Below are 26,208 nucleotides of genomic sequence, written 5' to 3'. Positions count from 1 at the left end.
CAACATACAGGTATCACTAAACCAACACACAAAGATGGCCACACCAAAGACCACTGTTTTCCCAAGCAGAAGACAACCTTGTTATTAAATGGAAGTTGTTGTACTCATTCAACATATCACTAAACCAACACACAAAGATGGCCACACCAATGACCACTGTTTTCCCATGCAGAAGACAACCTTGTTATTGAATGGAAGTTGTTGGACTCATTCAACATATCACTAAACCAACACACAAAGATGGCCACACCAATGACCACTGTTTTCCCAAGCAGAAGATAACCTTGTTATTAAATGGAAGTTGTTGGACCCATTCAAAATATCACTAAACCAACACACAAAGATGGCCACACCAAAGACCACTGTTTTCCCAAGCAGAAGATAACCTTGTTATTGAATGGAAGTTGTTGGACTCATTCAAAATATCACTAAACCAACACACAAAGATGGCCACACCAAAGACCACTATTTTCCCAAGCAGAAGACAACCTTGTTATTGAATGGAAGTTGTTGGACTCATTCAACATACAGGTATCACTAAACCAACACACAAAGATGGCCACACCAAAGACCACTGTTTTCCCAAGCAGAAGACAACCTTGTTATTAAATGGAAGTTGTTGTACTCATTCAACATATCACTAAACCAACACACAAAGATGGCCACACCAATGACCACTGTTTTCCCAAGCAGAAGATAACCTTGTTATTGAATGGAAGTTGTTGGACTCATTCAAAATATCACTAAACCAACACACAAAGATGGCCACACCAATGACCACTGTTTTCCCAAGCAGAAGACAACCTTGTTATTGAATGGAAGTTGTTGGATTCATTCAACATATCACTAAACCAACACACAAAGATGGCCACACCAATGACCACTGTTTTCCCAAGCAGAAGACAACCTTGTTATTGAATGGAAGTTGTTGGACTCATTCAACATACAGGTATCACTAAACCAACACACAAAGATGGCCACACCAAAGACCTCTGTTTTCCCAAGCAGAAGACAACCTTGTTATTAAATGGAAGTTGTTGTACTCATTCAACATATCACTAAACCAACACACAAAGATGGCCACACCAATGACCACTGTTTTCCCAAGCAGAAGATAACCTTGTTATTGAATGGAAGTTGTTGGACTCATTCAAAATATCACTAAACCAACACACAAAGATGGCCACACCAATGACCACTGTTTTCCCAAGCAGAAGACAACCTTGTTATTGAATGGAAGTTGTTGGACTCATTCAAAATATCACTAAACCAACACACAAAGATGGCCACACCAATGACCACTGTTTTCCCAAGCAGAAGACAACCTTGTTATTGAATGGAAGTTGTTGGACTCATTCAACATACAGGTATCACTAAACCAACACACAAAGATGGCCACACCAAAGACCTCTGTTTTCCCAAGCAGAAGTTAACCTTGTTATTGAATGGAAGTTGTTGGACTCATTCAAAATATCACTAAACCAACACACAAAGATGGCCACACCAATGACCTCTGTTTTCCCAAGCAGAAGACAACCTTGTTATTAAATGGAAGTTGTTGGACCCATTCAAAATATCACTAAACCAACACACAAAGATGGCCACACCAATGACCTCTGTTTTCCCAAGCAGAAGACAACCTTGTTATTAAATGGAAGTTGTTGGACCCATTCAAAATATCACTAAACCAACACACAAAGATGGCCACACCAATGTCCACTGTTTTCCCAAGCAGAAGATAACCTTGTTATTGAATGGAAGTTGTTGGACTCATTCAAAATATCACTAAACCAACACACAAAGATGGCCACACCAATGACCTCTGTTTTCCCAAGCAGAAGATAACCTTGTTATTGAATGGAAGTTGTTGGACTCATTCAACATATCACTAAACCAACACACAAAGATGGCCACACCAATGACCACTGTTTTCCCAAGCAGAAGATAACCTTGTTATTGAATGGAAGTTGTTGGACTCATTCAAAATATCACTAAACCAACACACAAAGATGGCCACACCAATGACCTCTGTTTTCCCAAGCAGAAGATAACCTTGTTATTGAATGGAAGTTGTTGGACTCATTCAACATATCACTAAACCAACACACAAAGATGGCCACACCAATGACCACTGTTTTCCCAAGCAGAAGATAACCTTGTTATTGAATGGAAGTTGTTGGACTCATTCAAAATATCACTAAACCAACACACAAAGATGGCCACACCAATGACCACTGTTTTCCCAAGCAGAAGACAACCTTGTTATTAAATGGAAGTTGTTGGACTCATTCAAAATATCACTAAACCAACACACAAAGATGGCCACACCAAAGACCACTATTTTCCCAAGCAGAAGATAACCTTGTTATTGAATGGAAGTTGTTGGACTCATTCAAAATATCACTAAACCAACACACAAAGATGGCCACACCAAAGACCACTGTTTTCCCAAGCAGAAGATAACCTTGTTATTGAATGGAAGTTGTTGGACTCATTCAAAATATCACTAAACCAACACACAAAGATGGCCACACCAATGACCACTGTTTTCCCAAGCAGAAGATAACCTTGTTATTGAATGGAAGTTGTTGGACTCATTCAAAATATCACTAAACCAACACACAAAGATGGCCACACCAATGACCTTTGTTTTCCCAAGCAGAAGACAACCTTGTTATTAAATGGAAGTTGTTGGACCCATTCAAAATATCACTAAACCAACACACAAAGATGGCCACACCAATGACCTCTGTTTTCCCAAGCAGAAGATAACCTTGTTATTGAATGGAAGTTGTTGGACTCATTCAAAATATCACTAAACCAACACACAAAGATGGCCACACCAATGACCTCTGTTTTCCCAAGCAGAAGATAACCTTGTTATTGAATGGAAGTTGTTGGACTCATTCAACATATCACTAAACCAACACACAAAGATGGCCACACAAATAACCTCTATTTTCCCATACAAAAGACAAAACTTTGTACAATGATGGATCACCAGGTTACAACATTTATACATTAACCTGTGTACAGTCCCCTCAAGAACACTTTTACTATGCCTATAAAGTCTATGCTGACAATGTTGCAAAATGTTTCCTTTATTTTCTTAAGGTTATTTGGATTGATACATATAAATGACACATAAATTATGCAAATTAGGTACTTAATTATCATATTTTGCACTGAAAACCTGATGAGGTAGAAACCCTCTGGTCATGTTGCTACCTCCACTAACTTATGTCACTGTAATCCATGGATCTTCAAATGTATCAATTAGCTAATAAATTTGAGTATTTTTGGTGAAAATCTAATCAGGTCGAAAACCTGTGATCATGCTACCTCAACCAAGTTTTGTCATCATCATCCTTAAGGTTCTAAAGATAAATTGTTCACAAGCTTTTAGCACACACACCCAGATTGACACAAACATACCATAGTGACCACGGGGTCTCCCCTTCAGTCCGAAACACTGTTAGTCCGAACCACTGCTAGTCCAAATTTTTAGGGTTAGGGTTAGGTTTAGGGTTAGGTTTAGGGTTAGGTTTAGGATTAGGGTTAGGTTTAGGGCCAGGATTAGCTTTAGGTAAGCTTAAAATTCGGACTAGCGGTGGTTTGGACTGATGGGGTTTCGGACTGACGGGGTGTACCTGTGACCACAAAAGACATAAACTATGGATGTATTCAACAAATCAACTTACCCACGGCATGTATAGTTCACAACCTTGACGTCTGTACTGTGAGATATAAAGTAACACAAAATTAAACCATGCATACAATAATTCAATAAAACTCATTACAAAAGATTGATTATTTCTTCCAACATTCCTGTCATGTCAAATTGGCTTATTCTAGTTGAAATTCCATACACCGTCTATGAAAGACATGACCTTAATCTCCCATGCAGGGGCGGTGTAGATTTCAAATGGATTCAACCATTTAAGTAACCACATTTGAAATTCACACTCCATGTGTGGAAGATTATGATCATATCTTCCATAGCAGTGTATAGATATCAACTAGAACAGCCCAATATTGTGCTATGTGTACGACTTGGAAACTATTTTGTATTCAAGTGGGTAAACATGAGCAGGATTTGGTTTTCCCTGGATCGAGAAGTCAATGTCAGAGGGCTACTCTATGGAAATAGCAAATCCCACTCAAATATTGACCTATGCCATTTTTCACCCTGATGTGCAGTGGCGTCAGTGCACATCTCATTGGGCACAGGTTCAAATTTCTAGTGTTCGCTCAAAGCACTGGCGTGCATAGATGCGCACACGACACAGCTGCCTCAATGCGTTGACCTCCCTGCCACATCAGGACAAAAATGGTATAGCTTGAACCGATTGTTGTAGTCAAACTTGGGGAGCTTGAATTTTTATTATTTTGAAGGTCGACTATATTCTCTGAATAATACTATAATGATCAATAACCCATATGTTGAGGGCTTTACCAATATCTCTATTGAGGCCAACCCAAAAAACAAAAACAAGTAGGGTTAAGTTGGTCTTCATGGATACAACTGTGATGGATTGGCGCAGATAGAAGGGTTCACTCTATTAAAGGAGTATTTTGTGATCCTAGCATCCTCTTTTTATGACATTTTTCAGTAGATATCCACTAAAAAAGCTTATTCCCAAAATTTCAGTTGATTCCGATTTTGTGTTTGCGAGTAATGCATCATTATGTGTAATTGCACTGCTCCATCATGTCCATAGGCCACTGTGCTGCAATTTTGTTCTGGTATACCAGAACAAAATACAAATTTGGCGATATTTTTGCGAAAGGAATTAATCTGCAAGAATTGTTTTGCACATAAACATTATGCAGCCAGAGGTTTCCAGTGGCACAAAAATGAGGGGGATGAGGCTGTGGATCACAAAATGCCCCTTTAAATGAAATGGACCAAGTAAATAAAACCTATAACTTAATTCACTCATGCATAAGACTCACCTTGTATAGTGCTTACACGTTCCTGTCTTGGCCTTATACGGATACTTTTTTTCTGTAACCATAGTCTGGTTTGTATCTAGGAGCCACTCTAGGGTTGCACATAGATTGCCCCCTCCACATCCATGGTCTGGTGGTGTGTCTGCACAGTCTATTAGTTGCTGAGGACTTAATTCAATCAGTTTGCCTAAAACACACAATGAAATGTAAGAAGCAGCTTTAGAATAACAATCATCACCCCTAACCCCAGTCCTGACCTGAATTTTTGCTGGAAAATCAAGACAAATTTTGTGAAAGTTTGCCACTATAGGTGGGCTCAAACCCACAAACATTAACCTAGTTTTGCCACTAATGCCCACAAGCATGCAGTGATAGAGTACAGAACCTTAGACCACTCAGCCGCCTCGCCAACTTATCTCTTATAAAGTCCCAATTTATGCTGGTTTCATACTTTCTGCCGCTTCATCATGCCGCTTGTACTTTTCTGCAAGAGGAGCGCCACACCAATGAGCGGCAGCGGCATGACTCTGAAAGCCACTCTTGCCGCTCAGCACCGCTCCAAAATCGTGTTTTGTTCTCATACGTCAGATCGGCACTGCTCCAAGTTGACTTGAATTGAACTCCCAGCGGTGCTGCCGCCACGGCAAAGCGGTGGAGTGATCGATATATCGGCTTGCCGCTGTCCACCGCTAGCGTTTTTTGGTGCGATTGTGCAATGAAGTAAAACCATCTTCAGAGTGGCAAGGCGGCAAGCGGCAGGAAAGTATGAAACCAGCATAAATCCTAATTGGACCCCATAATAACCCTGACCATAAAAACCAGAACCTAACCCTAACCCTTATCTTAACCCTAAAACTTGACCCTAATCCTAGTATCTTGCATGGCAGCAGTTACACCAAAGCTTATATGAATGTCTTACCAAATTTATCATTATACAATACAAAACTAATTTTCTAGTTTTAGGGCACTCTTTGGAAAGCCTTGATAAACCAAACTTTACTATATATGTGCTGATATCTAACGATTGCAGGGACTGAATTCAATCATTTAGGAATGAAATCAAAACTCGACCGCCGGTTGACCGCCGGTTCCATCCGGTACCGTCCGGTTGCTATTGTTCTAAACCGGACAGAACCGCTGGTCAAGTTTTGATTTCATCCCTTAGCCTGTTAAATGAAAAAAAATGTATATTTGGATATTCCATTTAAAATCCACATTCCTCCTGTGGAAGATTTTGGAAATATTTTCTACAGTGGGAGTATGATTTTCAAATGAAATGAACACATTAGGCAGCTCCATTTGGGTTTCATACATACCCTGAGAATGATTCATCCTGATATCTTCCACAGAGGGAGGCTGAATTTCAAATGGACCTTTCTAATGTATTCATTCCATTTAAAATTCATATTCCCCCTGTGGAATATATTTTCAAAAATCTTACACAGGGGGAGTGTGCATTTTAAATGGAATAGCCAATTTTCATTGGTACCTGTTTTCAAGGCATACTGTGTCTCCATACATTCCACAATACTAAATGCCCTGCAAATTAAAAGAAAATAACATTAGTATGAACATGAATTCAGATCTGTAATTGAAGAGCTTATTTCCAAACCGAGTTAAGTTCACACCCCCATGTGTCTCATTTACTTGTGAGATACAATTACTTTTACAAGTTCGACATTAGCAACAATGAGTTGTACCATCAACAAGCTATTATTTACCATAACAATGCTGCATAACAATATGCAGATGACTATTGTTCTCATTTAGGAGCAAAAGCCTCACACAGTATTGTTACAGAGTGTCTACCACTGTTTGCTTTGTAATGGTGCATCCAACTGAAATTATAATACCTAGCATATCACAACACAGTGCAATATCGCACAGGGAAATCAGAAACATGGGATAGTGTACTTAACACGGTTTGAAAATAAGCTCTTCAATTGGTAGTATGTAATGCATTTAATGCCCTGTGTCCTAGCCATAGGCTTCACATAAAAAGTCCAAATTTTGAGATATTTGAACCACTGAACCAATACTAGGCTTTTTTGTACTCATTTTAATGCAATTTTCATGCTGATTCCAAATATGAAATTTTACAATTTGGAAATTTTTGAATTAAAAAACCACCATGAACTTGTCATCTGCAGTTGACATCCGCATGAAGATTGAGAATTAATTCCCACACTGGAGTTAATTTGCAAACACTTTTACACAGGAAAGTTTCCTGTTTTACACCAGCATATAATATAGGCTCATGATTTGCTCTCATTATGATACTTTTGAAATTGCTTAGGGGTACTACACCCTGGCCAATTGTGTGCCTATTTGCATTTTTCTCAAAATTATAAGCGCATTGGTGACAAGTAAGATATGTATATTATAGGGCAAGGACTACAATTACTGCACTGAAAATTCACCAACTCAAGGCTAGTAGTTATTGATTTATTGATCAAATATTGGTTTTCCCTAATTTTGACTGTAACTCCACAACTGTTGTCTGTGCTGAAATAAAATTTCCAGTGCAGTAGTTGTAGTCCTTGCCCTATAATATACATATCTTACTTGTCACCAATGCGCTATAATTTTGGAGAAAAAAGCAAAAATAGGCATAAAATTGGGCAGGGGTGTAGTACCCCCTTAATGAGTTCACACCTGTAAATAGGAATCTCCTGATGCATTCAGGGCAAAAATTTGTGTTACTGCAAGAAATACATTTGAAAAAGCTTAAAAACAAACAATTAGGCTCTGATTAATGCTTTATCCTAACTTAGGTCTGGATAGTTGATTGTCTATACAAAAATAAGCATCAAGATCTGATTTTTTATCAAGATTTGGCTAAGGTTTCAAATTTAGTTGTACTATATATTTTCAGAAACACCAAGCTATTTTTGGAGCTGCAATGCGATGTATAATGGTCTATAGGGTGATCAAGTCAGCAATTAATAATTTTCCCCATTTTGTCAAGAAGGTGTTTCTCTGCAATAGATGTCTTGCTGGGCTATATGGAAGAACCGAGGAATAAATTTCCCTCTGAAAATGACCCCAGGGCAAAGAAAAAACAAACACACAAACAAACCTTCAACTTGCAAAAACTGTAAGTTTTAAAGTGCTGAGAAGCTCTAAAGTCAAAGGAAATGATTTTAGCGAAAGACCCTTTTTGTAGTCGGTCAGCAAGGAAGCATTTACAGCTGTGCATCCTAATTTAATGGGAATAAAAATTTTGGCCATGTTCCTGGTTTTGTAGGAGATATGTCTTGTATTTCTTAGTATAGCTTATTGTCGTTGGGCAGGAAAACCTCCTATGTATGTGTTTGTGGCCATGTTCAGGGACCAATGACACATAAGAGGTTTTTCCTGCCCAATGTGACTGGATTAATTACCATAGCAATGGATGCACACTATCTTTGAATGCATCGCCCGGCACTATAAGCAGGTTGCACGCAAGTCCTGTGTATGTCTGCAATATAGATTGAATACAATACCACCCTTTTCAAAGATTCTAATCTTACAGGTGAGAGTGATCAGCATGATATGAATATTCTATAGAATTACGATCCAGGTCTTTATCCCTGTTCTTTGGGTGACATCCCGCTATCTCTAAGGTCCGCTATCTCTAAGGTTCGCTATCTCTAAGGTTCGCTATCACTAACGTGTAAAGTCTATGGAGATCAGAATCCTGCTATCTCTAATAGAAAAGGGTTCGCTATACCTAAAAAAGGTCCGCTACTTCTAAGGTTCGATATCACTAATTTAGAATAAGGTTACGCTAGTTCTAAGGTTCGATATCACTAATTTTAAATAAGGTTCGCTATCACTAATTTAAAATAAGGTTCGCTATCACTAATTTTGAATAAGGTCCGCTATCACTAATTTATTGAAGGTTCGCTATCTCTAAGGTTCGCTATCACTAATTGCAATAAAGGTCCGCTATACCTAAGGTTCGCTATCACTAATTTTGTTTAAGGTTCGCTATCCCTAATTAATCAAGGTTCAGCTATCTCTAAGGTTCGCTATCACTAATTTCGATTAAGGTTCGCTATACCTAAGGTTCGTTATCACTAATCTTAAATAAGGTCCACTATCTCTAATTTTAAATAAGTTCCGCTATCTCTAATTTCAAATAAGGTCCGCTATCTCTAACATTAAATAAGGACCGCTATAGCGAACCTCATTTGAAATTAGAGATAGCGAACCTTATTTAAAATTAGAGATAGCGAACCTTATTTAAAATTAGTGATAGCGAACCATAGAGATAGCGAACCTTAGAGATAGCGGACCTTATTTAAAATTAGATATAGCGAACCTTAGGGATACCGGGATTGTTAAAATTAGAGATAGCGGACCTTATTTTAAATTAGTGATAGCGAACCTTAGAGATAGCGAACCTTCAATAAATTAGTGATAGCGAACCTTATTTAAAATTAGTGATATCGAACCTTAGAAATACCGAACCTTTTTCAAAATTAGTGATATCGAACCTTAGGTATAGTGGACCTTTTTCGTAATTAGTGATAACGAACCTTAGAAATAGCGAACCTTAGAGATAGCGGTCCTTAGAGATAGCGAACCGTAACCGTTCTTTGATAATCTCTGTGCCATGCAGTGGAACAGTGTAACATCTAGTACAGGTCGATATACATTCAAGGATGGTGTGCACTGCGCGCCCATTGCTATGGTAATTAATCCAGTTATATAACCACTTCTACAGCGAATAGTTATATAGTAAACAAACAAATCAAGTTCACTTACCAACAGCCTCCACACTAATGTTGAAACCATAGTGACCAAATGATATGATGGTGATGGTCCATTACACATAGAGAGAAACAGAAAGTCTATGGTTAATAATGAAAACATAACATTTTTTCTAAATTGAGTCCAAGTTTTGAGATATTTTTTTCAAAATATCAAGAGCTAGAACCATTGAACCAATACTAGACTTGTTTGTACTCATTTTAACACATTTTTTATGCTGATTCCAAATATAGTCATGAAAATGTACATTTCTAAAACGTTTGAACTTGTCATCTGCAGTCAACACCCATATGTAGAGAGTTAAAGGAGTATATTGCGATTCCAGCATCCTCTTTTTATGATTATGTTTGAGTAGATATCCACACAAAAATTTATTCCCAATATTTCAGTTGATTTTGAATTCACGTTTGCCAGTTATGCATGAATATGTATATAACATTGCTCCATAGGCCACTGTGCTGTAATTTTTGTTCTGTTAACAGAACATAAATACAAATTTGACAATATTTTTGATAAGTGAATTAATCAGCAAAGATATTTTTTGCATATAAACATTATGTAGCCAGAGGTTTCCAGTGGTATAAAAATCTTAACTTTTTAAAAAAAAAAAAGGAGGGTGAGGCTATGGATCACAAAATACCGCTTTAAAGTAGCAACAGTTGCCATTCAAGCTCTGGCTGTTATACTAACTAAAATCCCCTTCCTTTTATTCAAACGTGTCAGAATACAACAACATTTTAACCCTCCTCACACAGGTGTCGACTGCAGACAACAAGTTTCAAATTTTCTGTAAAAAGTAAAATTATTCAGAATTGTACATTTTCATGAAAATATTTGGAATCAGCATGAAAAATGCATTAAAATGCACACACACAAGCCTTTGGTTCAGTGGTTATTATGATAGCTCTTGATATTTTGAGAAAATATCTTTAAAAATTTATGTTGAAGTCTATAGCTAGCATGCAATGCATTAATTGATATCCTACAGTGCAATACATACATGTAAGGTACTTTCACAAAAATATTCTGTATTTTCAACTAACAAGGTAGGCTTTGTATAGACTAAAGTACAACCACGTTTCGTATAGCATTTTTCACCCTGATGTGGCAGTGCGCATTTCATTGGGCGCAGCTACAAATCGCTAATATTCGCTCAAAGTTCTGGCCTACATGCACATGATTAAAGATGCTGCATAGATGCGCTCGCAAAACAGCTGCCTCAACGCTTTGACGTCATTGCACTGCCATATCAGGGTGGAAAATGCTTTAGATAACTTTGTATTCAATGAAATACGCTACTTACTGATCCTTGGTCTCGAACTTTTGTCACTACTGCTGGTTTGTGAGTCCTCCTACATGATAACCAAATTATACAATTTACTGTCAGAGACTAAATATCTCTAGCGCAACTTACAAAACACTTCAGAAGTGCGATTTAAATCAATTTTCTATAAAATTATGATATTGTCCACCCCTGTAAATGCAGTTTTGGTTCAGATAAGTGCCTTCATAATCTACAGTCATCTGCCCAAGTCAAACCAGTTTATTCTAGAGATAGACGCTCTCTGTAGTTTATCTTTCCTCTCAACTTAGAGAAACAAATGGGCCTTAAAATCTCAGAATATTGGGAAATACTAATATTTCTGTTGTCAGACATTGAGAAAGCCCCACAGAGCATGTGTACACCTACCACAAAAAGTAAGCATACCAAGCATTCCCCCACCCATTTTTACTAAGTTTTGATAAACTAGGTGTGGTTTCTCTTGTACAAGCACCAAGATTGGGCAATATTTATTTAGCGGTGTGTACCCAATTAGTAATGCTTCCACAGTGATCCTCTTCGATTTCATATGGCTTAGTGTAATCTGAAACTCTATTTCCCATTACTATTTTTTTCAGCTCATAATGAAGCAACTTTTTCATTGTGGGTTGGGCTACTTAGCCCACAGACCCACCAACAGATCGTCGATGTGTTTCAGTGTATGCAAAAAAGCAAACAAACGAAGTACTTGTGGACAGTGACACTTTCAGGATATGTAAAGTGTGTGCTAGTGATGACACCTATTAAATTGTAATCGTAGTAGACATGTAGAAAAACAGAAACGGACGCAGCCAAAATAGCTCAAAATTGTACTAATTCAGTTTAACATCCGCCAAGTCGCCCAATATATATGCATTGGCAACTCTGTATCCCGTGCGATCGAACCGAAGTTGGGCTACATGAGCCGGTTATGCTTAGGCAACACCCACCGTTTACCTGTAGTATACTTCTATCTCAGACTGGCTGATGGCCAATCAGGGTTTGATCAAGTTCGAAGTTGCATAGTGTATCTCCGTTTGACTGGGTCGCTCTAGAGTCGTCACGGAGTGTATAGTCCTCTACTTGTCATCGCGTGCAATCGTGCGATAATATAAGTATAATAGTATGTTAACACCTACGCACGTTTAGATTGTGTGCGGCTTTAAACCGTTAAACGTAAGCATGATAAGGATGGAGGCTAATCGTGATCAAGTCATGATCAAAGGTCAAAAGTGGCTGTGACTCATTTTCTTGGGCGAATTGATATTATTTATATCATGACGTAATAATTTTTCTGCATTGCAGTGCACGGGATGTTCTAATATTCGGCAGATAAAAGAGAAATCGATCTTGCTCAAACCTATATAATTAACAGCTATTAACATTACATATCAAGGAAATTGGTACTTAAGCTTATGAATGGGACATCGTAGTGGGCGAATTGAAAGTTGGGAAAGGGGTTTAAAACCTTACAGATTTCGTTATTATTTTTGATTATTTATTAAATGTGTTTAGGCCTATATTTCAACATATCATTAGCAAAAATATTTTGTTACGTCTAATTAGCATCAAAAACTAGCGTTTTCTAAGCCAAACCAAGTCCTTAACACTGTCATTTTATAACGAAAAGACCCTTAAACAGCTTGTTTTTGCTACTTAATAATACTCTCGTGGCCGTACGAAACATCCACCCTACATATACGTTTGGTATCGTTGCCAAATAAGGGAATAAACAAGTCCTAGTCTTTACCCACGGTATCTTTTTTGATGTGTGACATGCTTCAAACTGAAGGCATTGCATAAGACTTTGTCCAGACTATCACTGTTATTATTTATCAAGTGTGTTACCAAGCTCAAAACAGTTCGATATAAAAGTAAGGCTATTCAGAAATTTTCACTACTCGTATTTGGCCGCGAAATACAGACCTGCCAACTGACACAGTCCTGCATTCCATAGTTTTAACTAAAAAACCCGAAAATACGGGACGTATCATGTGCCACATTTCCGTCCATTAAAGAAAAATATTAATGTGCATGCACGATCTGATTTTTTTGCACAAATAAAGCAAAATAGTTAACTAAATACCTTCAGAAGACATAGCATAGTAGCAGTTGCATGTTATGAAAAATATTAATGTGCATGCGCAATCCGAAAGCCAGGAAAAAATATGTTGGAAACCATCTTGTAAGCCTTTTAAATAATTTGTTTTATTTGTAATTTTATGTGTATTTTTTATTAACCATGTAACTGCCACATCCCGTGCTAAATGCTATGTCTTTTATTTAGTCAACAATTTTAAAGTGAATAGGCTTACAAGATGGTTTCCGACACCGCTTTCCTTTCGAATTTCGGTTGATGCATGCCCCGGGATGCATGCACATTAAAAATAGGCCTATATTTTACGCTTAATGAGATGGTTTCCATCATTCTTCGAATGGTGCATGCACATTATTATTTTTCATTAACCATCTAACTGCTAAATGACAGACTATGTCTTCTGAAGGTATTTAGTTAACTCCGTTGCTCTTATATATGGTGAAAAGAAATTTAAGCCTACAAGATGGTTTCAGACATCGTTTTTGCTCACGACTACATTAATATTTTTCTTTAACCATATACCATGCATATAGGCAACTGCTATACATAGTCTTGTAGGTTCTAGTTGACATTGCACTAAAATGTTTTAATTTCAGTTTTGGAAATCATGAACAAAACCATGTGATCCTCTGGGGGTACAGTTAACTTATAGAGCCAAATTTTTATGCCTCCACCGCGAGGCATAGGCCTACAGTTTTTGCAATGTCCGTGCTTACGTCCATCCGTGCTTCCGTCCGGAGACTATATATCTCGGGCATGGATGGGCGGATTGACTTCAGATTTTCAGGATAGGTGGGTCATGGTTAGAAACTCTGGCTACTTTTTTTGGGTGAGGTTCAAGGTCATACATTGAGGTAAAAGGTCATTTGAGGTCAGGGGGCCCATTTTTCTTATTTACCACTTTCTCGGAGACTAGGGGTCGCACGTTCCTCAAACTTGGTGGGTGGGTGCATCTTGACCCCAGGCAGAACAAGTGTGTATTGGTTAGTGGGTCAAGGTCACCAGAGGTCATGCAGGGGTCATTTGAGGTCAAATTAGCAAAAACTGTCATATGCCAATGAAACTTGGTAGGTACAGTCAACATTTAGAGCAAAATTTTTGAAAGGTCATTTTGGGGTCATCTGGGGTCACCCAGGGGTCACCTGAGATTAAATTAGTAAAGACTGTCGCATGGGCATAAAACTTAGTGGGTACAGTCAACATTTAGAGCCTAATTTTGGAAGGTCATTTTGGGGTCATCCAGGGTCACCCAGGGGTCATCTGAGGTCAAATTAGTAAAAACTGTCGTATGGCCATGAAATTTGTGGTGGGTACAGTCAACATTTTAAATAGAGCCAATTTTTTTGAGGGTCATTTCGGGGTCATCCGAGGTCATCCAGGGGTCATCTGAGGTCAAATTAGTAAAAACTGTCGTATGGGCATGAAACTTGGTGGGTACAGTCAACATTTTGAGCCAAATTTTTGGGTCATCTGAGTTCAAATTAGTAAAAACTATCATATGGGCATGGAACTTGGTGAGTACAGTCAACATTTAGAGCCAAATTTTTGGAAGGTCATTTTGGGGTCATCTGAGGTCAAATTAGTAAAAACTGTCGTACGTGCATGAAACTTGGTGGGTACAGTCAACATTTGGAGCCAAATATTTGGAAGGTCATCTAGGGTCACCCAGAGGTCATCTGAGGTCAAATTGATAAAAAACTGTCGTATGGGCATGAAATGTGGTGGGTACAGTCAACATTTAGAGCCAAATTTTTGGAAGGTCATTTCGGGGTCATCCGAGGTCATCCAGTGGTCATCTGAGGTCAAATTAGTTAAAACTGTTGGATGGGCATGAAACTTGGTGGACACAGTCAACATTTAGAGCCCAATTTTTGGAAAGTCATTTTGGGGTCATCTGAGTTCAAATTAGTAAAAACTTGTGAGTCATTATGGGGGTCATCCGGGGTCACACAGGGTTCATCTGAGGTAAAATTAATAAAAACTGTCGTATGGGCATGATACTTGGTGGGTACAGTCAACATTTAGAGCCAAATTTTTGGAAGGATATTTTGGAGTCATTCGGGATCACCCCAGGGGTCATCTGAGGTCAAATTACTATAAACTGTCGTATGGCCATGAAACTTGGAAGGTAAAAAAAAAAAAACAATCAACAATTAGAGCCAATTATTGGAAGGTCATTTTATGGTCATCCGAGGTCACCCAGGGGTCATCTGAGGTCAAATTACTAAAAACTGTTGTATGGGCATGAAACTTGGTGGGTACAGTCAACATTTTGAACCAAATTTTTTGAAGGTCATTTTGGGGGTCATCTGAGGTCAATTACTAAAAACTGTCGTATGGTAATGAAACTTGGTGGGTACAGTCAACATTTAGAGCCACATTTTTGGAAGGTCATTTTGTGGTCATCGGGGTCACACATGGGTCATCTGAGATCAAATTACGTGGCTGGTACAGTCAACATTTAGAAGCAAAAATTTGGAAGGTCATTTGGGGTCACCCAGGGCTCATCTGAGGTCGAATTACTCAAAACTGGTGTATGGGCATGAAACGAGGTAGGGGCAGTCAACATTTAGAGCCAAATTTTGGGAAGGTCATTTTGGGGTCATCCGGGGTCACTCAGGGGTCACCTGAGGTCAAATGTCTAAAAACTGTTGTATGAGCATGAAACTTAGAGCCAAATATTTGAACGGTCATTTTAGGGTCATCCAGGGGTCATCTGAGGTCAAATTACTCAAAATTCTCGTATTGGCACCAAACTTGGTAGGTACAGTCACCATTTAAAACCAAATGTGGGAATGTCATTTTGGGGTCACCAGGGGTCATCTGAAGTCAAATGAGTAAAAACTGTCGTATGGGTATGAAACTTGGTTGGTACCAACGCTCTGCAGGGTCTATTGTTCTATTGTTTCCGATTAGAGCGCTGACATATTGGAAAATGTTGCCAATCAATATTCATGAGAGTGTACATTCAACGTCCAGTTTGCGAAATTGGGTGAGTTGTGTTTGGTAGGTGTGAAATACATCTGACTGGGCGTTTTAATTACGTAACGAATAAAGGCATTGACATCATCGAATGGCTGCCCAGTGCTGTTATGTGTTTAGTTATTATATAGGCCTAATATTTATTATTAAATGTATTCATCATTCCTTTCTTTTCCCTTCTCTGTACTTATTCTTTCCTAGGCCTACACTGTATCACTCCCTCGCTCTCATTGTCCCGTCTCACCCTCCCTCTCTCATTCCCATCATTTTCCTTATATTTCTATTTATCTACTTGTCTTTATTATATCTTTTTATTTCTCCTTCCTCCAGCCCTCTCTCATTCTCCATATCCCTCCTCCCTCTTCCTCCCTCCTCCCTCCCAAGACTTCTCACAGAGGTGAATCTGCCCTCCCCAACCCCCCTTCCCTCTTTGGGTACGCCACTATTTCTATACCAATCTCCTTCTTAAAATAAAATTAAATGGACATTTCTTAAAAACAACCTTTATAGGCCTATACTTATACTTACATGTATACGTATAGCTATTACCATTATAGTGTAATATAGATATATGGACTGGACATGGCAGCCTTCATACATTCTAATGTGTAATCGATCAGCGAGAGCATTCAATTTATTTAAATGAAACGCCTAACGTCAGGTGGGTGGTAAAGATGATTGCATCGACAGCTAAAGCCTCCTTATATACTTCAGACCCACACAAGTACACATTTGGGATACGTGAGTACAATGGTACCACTTTACACATGACTGCCCTTACACATGACTGTAGTGTGGTCACTTATTGATACTCGCCTGTTGTGTAGAGCGTTAATATGATGCCGGATCAGTGACCAATTTAATGGCGGAACCCTTTATTCAAACAATGGTACCACATTTATGAATAGGATGTCGCAACTTCTAATCGGCATCAAACGAACAAAAGATTATATAATCTATTGCGACTCTATTTCTATTTAAAACCTCTTTGGTTGGTACAGTCACCAATAGCCAGCTAATTGCGACAGCCGTGAACCGCCAAATACGGGTAATCGCCTAGTAATAATAATTATAGTTTCTTGTACTTCTTTACTACCTCAGTTTGCAAATCGTTAGAACTCTGGCCTTTCATAAGTTGTAGGGATTATATGCTGCAAATGGAGCAATATGTTTTTGGGAGAAATGAAGAGGGACAAACCTAATCATTATGATCAACAGATATACAAACAAAACAAGTTCACACAAGACTTGAAAGTTTTTCAGATTTTATTCAAATGCGGTGGCCAGTGTGTGTTTATATTTTTGCAAACACTTTCATAGCAATTTGTTTCTCCATATTCAAAACCAAACAGTCTACTTTCACAATATAACCAAATGCCCCCACCCATTGACTCGTCCAACCCACATGGTTCTGAACAGAAACAATATACAACCAGCTACAACCACACAGGAAGTCCATCTCACTCCAATATCAGCAAAGAATTGCACAACATGAGAACCGCGAAAGCCGAGAACCGCGAAAGCCGAGAACCGCTCTAGTTATTCATTATTTTGCCAATTTCCATTTCTCACAAAAAGTTGCAAGGGCTTGTACACAAACAAGACAAGCTATGAATAGGGGATCACAGAAGACTGAATTGTTTATTCCCTGCTTCCGAAATGATTTTGCGGCCCATTTTCACTTCAAAAAACACCAAAATATTTACAAAAATATTCTTAAGTACAATTGTACCAAATAATGAATTTTTTGGAGATTCTTGATACAAACGCAGCTTACGTGGACACCGGTGACTGTTAACAGGAAATCAAGTTTCAAGGGCCTGATGGTTCTCAACCAGAAATCATGAGTGCACTGGTTTGATCTCCACAGCTTCTAATTTGCCAGCGAAGTGGTTACACACACCTTTTGGTATTGGTAGTAAATGCCATAGACTTTGTGTTGCGATCATTTCGATCATGGTGCAGAACTCAAAAGCGTGATCCAGTTTACATAGTGATTATCGGATTACACGTAACACTTCGCTGGCAAATTTTGTCTCTCTTCCAATCTCTTTTTTCTCTCTCTGATTTCAATCCACTTGATGCTACTTGCTTTGAATTCAATATAGTTTACTGAGGGTTTCAATTATTTAGACTTACCAATCAAACTTTGGATCAACATCTTTCACAATTTTTAAAAACTGAAAGTTTGGTTTCAAGGCACTTGCTTTTTGACCTCCCAGTGACCTATGACCTAACACAGAAGCTGAGAATTCTTGGGGTGTCATATCTGAGAACTGTGTTACTCCATAGAGAGCATCATGTGGATGAGTTCTTGCAGCATTGAGTGCTCTGTGACGTTCCAAACTTTGCTGGTAAACAAAATCAAATCAAAGTTAGTTACCTTTTGATCACCAAATCAATGAAAATCTTTTCTATGACTGAGAAAATATGTTAAAAAGCAAGTCTTAAGTTATTTTCAAATCACCTAAATATATAGTACATCATATCTTTATAAAATTAATTTATTTCAATGAAAACATCAATGAAATACTGAAAATACCATACTAAAACTTTTAAAAAAAGTTATGAAATAATGTACATACATGTAGTATATATTTTTCTGTTTAAGCAAGTTAAATTTGTTTCACCTTATACAAAAAACAAAATGTAACATTCATTTACTAAATTGAAATTTGATGGAAAATAATGGGTCCCCTCCCATTTTTTTTGGTATTTTTTTAAGGCAATACCAAGGGTGTTTATTGGGCTGTTCCATTTAAAATCCACACTACCCCTGTGGAAGATTTTGGAAATATCTTCCACAGGGGGAGAATGAATTTCAAATGGAATGAACACATTAGATAGCTCAATTTGAAACTCATCCTCCCTCTGGGGAAGATTCCGGTTGAATCTTTTTCAGAGGGTGTATGAAATATAAATGGAGTTGCCTAATATGTTAATTCCAATTGAAATTCATACTCCCCCAGTAGAAGATATTTCAAAAATCTTCCACAGGGGTAGTGTGGATTTTAAATGGAATAGCCCATTAGAACAATAACACAAACAAAGTCATTTTTTGTTTTGTTTTTTCTTACCTTGAAAATGTCAAATCTGGCACGTAGCTCTTCTGATGATGAATATGTTTTGTTATACATATTTATAAAATCTTTAAAAGTTCCATAGCTTTGATCACTGGTGACATTGTTGTCAATAGTGTTAGTGGACACATGTCTAACAGAAGTACAGATGACATACAGTAACAATAAACCCATTGTTTTCACATACTGATACTTGTCCATTGTTGTGGTAGTATTCTCTTTGGTTCAAATGTAAGTTATGAAGCCTGAAAGAAAACAAAAATGGAAATAAATTGCATAGGTCCTATAATCCAATGAAATTTATCAGGGCAATCAACATTTTAAGGGAGTACATGTACAGCCAAAATGGTTTGCTGAGCTCAGCCAAGCTTTGGTGCCTTCACTGAAGGTTCGCCTTCCTAAGAGCCTTTGATATTAACAAATGAACACTATACCAGTTTACTGATATGCATCGGAACCTTCAGCAAAGCAGCAGGATTATAAACATGGGTCACAGACACAACCGTAATTAATTTCTTTTGTGTTCAGTAAGTACATAACGACCCAGTGTCTGCAGTTAATAAGAAAGTCAATATTAAATGTGTTAACAAGTGTAAGTGTAAAGTGGTGCAATTAGGTGCCTCAAGGGGTTGTCAATTCAAGAATGGTCATAAAATAGATTTGATCAATATCGGAGTGGCGTGTGTAAAATTATAGCGAAGCCTGGTTGCGTTTTCTTCAGGCTTTTATGGGTTTGGGCTTTGTCAAAAGCCGGGTACCCCTTCGCTAGAATGTGTTATCAAAGGCAGCGAACCTTGGCTGAGCTCAGTGAACCATTTTGGCTGTCCTCCCTAACTAGGGATGGAGGAATTACCAGCCATCAACAATTCAACATATTATCTACTTCACTTTGGCCATGTAACACTGCATGGTCATGCAAAAACTATTTAAGGATGCATGCAGGATCGCGTTTGGCGGGAAATTTACAATTTAATTTATAAAGTATTATGTGCATTTTATATGAAGTTCATCAATTGAAAATTAAGCAAATGAGTGATATATTTAGATTCATTGATTCATGCCAAATTCTACAATCCCACACACCACAGTGACTGCAAGCAGTACAAGGCGCTAGTCTGACACTGTGAATGAGTGACACACACCACTATATGTTAGTACAACTAGTATGAGCACCCATATCCATTCTCTTTTTTCTTTAATACAGATATCAGTTGTAAAACAGGCAGCCGAGAAGCTGAGCGTGTGTGTATTTCCGAAAAAATTGAGAAAATTTTGAAAAAAGGACCCATTAATATACCAAAATAGGCTTTGAAAAAGGGGTCATTGATATACCAGAAGCCTGAAAATGCTACCCATGTTTGCGGCACGTCCCCGTATGGTCATTTGTACTGAGTACCCCCCCCCTCCCCGGGTATTTCAATATAGACTACAGTGTAAAAAACTGGACCACCGGTCATAATTTACCATAGTATGGTATTATGGATAAGTTACCTCTTTCTCAATAAGTCTAGCCATAAATGTGCTCACCGATAATGAAATTGGTTAATTTCATTTTTTTCAAACCTGATTTTTTGGTATATTTGTAATGTTTACACATGTCCCAACTTGCATCTAAATGGAATCAGCCAAATTTGTTGTGTTTGTAGGTCAACAGAACAAAGTTTGACATAAAGTCATAATTCATAAAATTATGACTTTATGTCCTCCTATTGACATGTCACATGATTGAACTACTGAAAATAGCCAAAATAGCCAGTAGGATTTCTTTCACTTTACCTTCTTATTTCAGCACAAAATGGTCAGAAACCCTTCCAGCATTTTGGGTATACAGGGTGTCTCAATATAAAAAATAGGCCCTGTGTAGTGCCGTACTATTACGCTGCCTTTCGTATTCGCAGAGGAGGACAATTTCGACCTCCTCGTTTGTTTACAAACAGAGAGGTAGACAAAGGGCCTGTAAAAACTGTTCCGCTTGTCCAAATACTCAAGTATCAAAAGGATGGTCCACAATAGAGTGATTCACGCAACATGAATAGGGGATTAAAAAACTGTGAAGTAGGACCATGTGCTTCTTTTGTCCAATTTGGCATCAAGATTTCGAATGGAAACAGTTCAGACCCAGAACATGATCATGTCAGAAATTAATATTTTGTTCTGGGTCTGATTATTCGGACTAGGCCCTGTGGATCATTCAGGGGGCGTAACTTATAATATCGGCAGTAAAATTAAAACTTTCTTGAAGATTCAAAATCCATGAAGTGTCTTCTTCAAATTGGTGCATAAATCATCAAAATCCGTTCCCTTGTCACTGAGATAATTGGGAAACTACAACAAATAGACTCATTTTTGGACCGTTCCAATGGGATAATACATGTACACATTAAAATAATGTGATGCATTGTAGTTTAGAATGGAAGAAATATATGAAGTAAACTTCTAGTGTTGCTGGGTAGGAGATAACTATTATGGCTCTTTTCTGTTATTGATTGGAATGGTCTTTCTTTCTTTCTTTTATATAGACCTTTATTCTAGGGTACACAAAAAATACTATACTGCGCCAATAAAGTATCCTTACACTTGGAAAAATAATCACAATTTCAAAACTGAACAATATTGGGGTAAATTAGTTTTTTTAATAGATGCACTATTTAATCCTGCACGTTATGAGACCACATTGAATCCAATGTGACCTCAAGAAGTAAAGTTACAAGCAATTGAATAGACGAAGGTCCAGTTTTAAAAGTGACAAACTGGTCTATACAAGGCGCAAACAGATTCCAACAAGCGCAACAAAGAGACAACACAGTTTCTTCAATGAAGCGTTATTTAAAACAGTTTTATTTCAGTTTTACTTCTTTGTACTTTTCATAACTTAAATTTAATTGTCAGTCCTTTTGTTTCAGTTTTCTTTTGTTCCTTTTGTTTTAAATTAAAGCCAAATGCACAAATTAGCCATTCACCACTCTCAAACCAGATGTCTAGTCTGTGGAGTTTTGAATAGGCCAGTTTGTCACTTTTAAAACTGGACCTTCGTCTAATCAAATGCTTGTAAGTTTGCTTCTTGAAGTCACATTGGATTCAATGTGGTGTCATAATGTGCAGATTTCGATAGTGCATCTATTAAAAAAACAAATTTACCCCAATATTGTTCAGTTTGGAAATTGTGATTATTTTTCCAAGTGTAAGGATACTTTATTGGCGCAGATACTTACATAAATACCACTTCTCGGGGATCATTAAAACGTCAACAAATTTCAAAACACGGAAGTCAGTAAACTTAATGGCGAGCGGTCCGAATTTTGAGCCATACAAGTTTATGTTTCAACAAGTTTATGGTTCAAAGGTCACGAGTCGCGGGAACACGTATTCTGTTTTGCTCTCACCTAAACCTTCCTAAAAATCATCCTTTTTACGGACTCAAGCCGATTTCCTGCTTTCTGATGCAATCTACCACCCCATCTTTTATGCAAGATTGTTTCCATCATTTTGGTGATCGTTTTTGGAGATCCATTGTGTGGAGTTTCATTAAGCTTATCTTCTCACCGTCAACAAGCACCACAGCATAGGGCAGGGCCCTTCGTGAGTACAGTACCAGTAGTAGACTGACTAGTGCATGAACAATATGGTGACCATCTTGTTTACTGTTATATTCATGACTTGACTTTGATGAACATTTGCAATCCACTGTGCTGTGATACCTTCTGTCACCCATCCATTACCCAATGTTCCTTCCCATGATCATACCCCTTGATCCTTCCCATGATCATACCTCTTGTTCGTTTCCCTTGTCTTTGATCATCAACATCATCATCATTATTTGTGAACACTTTGAAGTTTGTGACAATGTTTAAGTGCTACCTGATTTTATCACTGTTGGTTTTATTATGCCTGGCAAGTAACTTTTGTACATATGAACAGTTTACTGCACCATATAGACAGTCTGAGCAGAACTCCTCTGCTTCATACCCAGCTGCTAGCTTGTTTGAGCCAAATCACCATTGCTACCATCAGTCGCTCCAAGCATCCTTTATAGCTAGTATCAACCTGTTATCTACACCCAGCATTAAGGCATACCCAGTTCACATGAATAAGAAACTCGTTTTACTGTATATTTGTATCCTGCTGATAACTCAATCTTGTGACACTGAATCAAATCCTGGCCCATACACCCCCAAATATCCCTGTGGTGTATGCAAAAAGGCTGTACGTTGGTCTCGGACAAGAATGGCTGCTGCATGCGATACCTGTGATACTTGGTTTCACACAGACTGCATGGGCATGTCTTCCGAATCGTATGACAGAATTAACAGATCTGATGTCACATGGATATGTGCTAATTGTGACACCCCAAATTATTCCACATCCCTCCTCGACACCTATGTTTCTGAATCTGAAAACCGATTTGATGCTCTATCCAGCCTAAACCACGACCCAACTGCTCCCATGCCAGAAAACGCTAGTGTCAATTCAAGTAGGCACAGTTCATCCGGTAGTGCAGCGGACAGCTCGGATATTGGTTCACCGCTTCAACGCTCATCCCCATAAAAAGAACTAACAGAAAGAAAAAATGTTTCTAGACCCTTAAAGATTTTGTCTGCCAACTTGCAAAGCTGTAAAGCAAAGAAGGAAGCTTTTTGGGAAGCGGTAGACTCCAGTCAACCAGATGTCATCATAGCAAACGAGACCTGGCTTAAACCGGACATGCTGAGCAGCGAAATGATGCCACCTGGTTATAACGCCCCTCTTCGCAAAGATCGCTCAGATGGCTACGGTGGAGTTTTGATCGCTACGAAACATGATCTTGTAGACAGTGAAATTACAGTTGTTACCGACTGTGAAATAGTAGCCACTAAGGATGGCATTCTTCAATCTGACAGCACTGTTAAGGCCAATCTTCTTAACGACCAGTTTGTTTCTGTTTTTACGACTGAAGACACCACTTCACTTCCAGACCTAGGACCGGAGATCCACCCTACTGTACCCAGCTTTACAATCAATGTGGAGGGAGTTCGGAAGTTGCTTTCTAACACCAAACCATTCTCTGCTTGCGGCCCAGACAACATACCTGCATACCTACTTAAAGAAGGAGCAGGCAATTGGCGCCAGCCTTAACTATGCTGTTTCAGGCCTCACTACATCAAGGCAAGATCCCCACCCAGTGGAAGACAGCTGACGTCTCACCCATCTTTAAGAAAGGCGACAGACACAAGCCTGAGAATTATCGTCCCATCTCCTGACATCCATCATTGGCAAGTTAATGGAACACATCCTACACAGCCAGATCATTCACCACCTTGACAAGCATGGTATCCTTACGGACAAGCAGTTCGGCTTCCGGAAAAAACACTCCTGTGAGTCGCAGCTGCTTCTGACAATCAACGACCTGGCCGAGGGACTCCGTGACAAAGAACAGGTTGACGCCATCTTACTTGACTTTTCTAAGGCCTTCGACCGGGTCCCCCATGAACGTCTCCTGCGTAAACTTCATGTTGGCGTACGGGGTAACCTTCTCGCATGGATCCGTGACTTTCTATCTGGCCGCACCCAGCAGGTTGTCTTGGAAGGGAAGAGGAGCTTCACGTCAAGCGTAACATCAGGCGTTCCCCAAGGGACCGTATTGGGTCCACTTCTACTTTTGGTCTTCATAAATGACTTACCTGATGCTGTCACATCAAGCATCCGCCTCTTCGCTGATGACGCTCTCCTATACAGACGTATCCAAACCAACGATGACGTAACTGCCCTCCAAGATGATCTAGACCAACTTCAGACCTGGGAGAAGACCTGGCAAATGGCATTTAATCCTGATAAGTGTGAAGTGCTCAGAGTCACCAATAAGAACAAGATCATTGATGCCCAATATTCCATCCATGGGACTACACTCTGCACTGTCGACAAGGCGAAATACCTAGGTGTCACCATTCAAAGCAACCTGAATTGGAAAGCCCATGTAAACAACATCTGCAAGAAGGCTAACAGCACCCGTGGATTCCTACAGAGAAACCTCAGGAAATGCCCCAGCAGGATTAAGGAGAAGGCTTACAACACCTACGTCCCCCCAACGCTTGAATATGCCTCATCAGTCTGGGACCCTCCAACCAAAGACCTTGTGAATCAGATTGATATGGTACAGAGGCGTGCTGCCCGGTTCGTCAAGTCAGACTACGACCAGAGGCATAGTGTCACCAGCATGCTGGAAGATCTTAACTGGAAGACCCTTCATGACAGGCGAGCTCACAACAAAATGATCATGATGTACCGCATTGTTCATGGTCTGGTAGCCATTCCATCTGGCCCTCCTTTCCTGTACCAATCCTCCGAGACCACCAGAGGACACAACATGCAGTACAGGCAGCAGCACTGCAGGATTCAAGCCTACCAGTACTCATTTTTCCCGAGTGTCATCTGCATCTGGAACCGACTCCCAGCATCCGTAGTGTCAGCAGAATCCCTGGACCAGTTTAGAAATAATCTGCGTCCACTGCCTCTACGTTAGTCCTCAAGTCTTGGATTCTGTTTACTCGCACCTTGGTCTGCAACTGCACCTGTATATATTTTTTCTTCATGAGCAGCTAGAAGCCGTGTTCCCGCTCGTCCACATTTGCACTGCACACAGTACGACGATACTCTCGAAGAGAGGAATGTACTCACCGGTAGAAGAAGAAGAAGATGTGGTGAACTAACGTACCCTCAACCTCAAATCGTGCACTCTGAGTCTGACACATGTTATGAAATTTTAAGCTTACCTGTACCTAAAAAATAAATTGTGGATCTTCATTATGGATTTACGGGCTTATTAGAGCTGTAAACTCATGTATGCCGAAGGGGATTTTCAAACAATCATTAGCAAACTGATCAATATTTTTTTTACAGAGAATCTGACCAAATATAGGAAATTCTGCCTACTTTTTGTCTTTGGTTTACCTCTGTTTACCTTTTTCCGGCCGCAAACTTCCTGCTGCTAACCACAGCTAGTGAGCCAATAGCATATGTGAAGGCAAAGTTCAATATGGTACGACGTTTCAGAGTGAGAGTGA

The 26,208-nt window shown here is 38.9% G+C and overlaps 1 protein-coding gene across 4 annotated transcripts in view; it reads right to left on the bottom strand.

The window, feature by feature from the left end:
• Window positions 1-26,203, bottom strand: part of LOC140160786 (cathepsin O-like) — an 80,235-nt gene extending 54,032 nt beyond the window's left edge. Inside the window, exons 1-8 of one of the 4 annotated variants that reach the window (XM_072184086.1) lie at window positions 26,106-26,203; window positions 19,169-19,416; window positions 18,231-18,442; window positions 11,015-11,063; window positions 9,706-9,719; window positions 6,443-6,492; window positions 4,957-5,140; window positions 3,702-3,737 (exon numbers count right to left, since the gene is read on the bottom strand). In XM_072184086.1, coding sequence (XP_072040187.1) covers window positions 3,702-3,737; window positions 4,957-5,140; window positions 6,443-6,492; window positions 9,706-9,719; window positions 11,015-11,063; window positions 18,231-18,442; window positions 19,169-19,372 — 749 coding nt within the window. In that variant the 5' untranslated portion in view covers window positions 19,373-19,416; window positions 26,106-26,203. Of the gene's footprint in view, window positions 1-3,701; window positions 3,738-4,956; window positions 5,141-6,442; window positions 6,493-9,705; window positions 9,720-11,014; window positions 11,064-18,230; window positions 18,443-19,168; window positions 19,417-25,923; window positions 26,055-26,077 lie in introns of those variants that run through there. The other 3 variants (XM_072184089.1, XM_072184087.1, XM_072184088.1) reach the window with 3 other exon arrangements.
• Window positions 26,204-26,208: the final 5 nt, after the last annotated feature.

Source organism: Amphiura filiformis, chromosome 9, assembly GCF_039555335.1.
Source record: "Amphiura filiformis chromosome 9, Afil_fr2py, whole genome shotgun sequence".
Classification (NCBI taxonomy): Eukaryota; Metazoa; Echinodermata; class Ophiuroidea; order Amphilepidida; family Amphiuridae; genus Amphiura; species Amphiura filiformis.
This window is presented reverse-complemented; position numbering and strand designations above follow the sequence as displayed.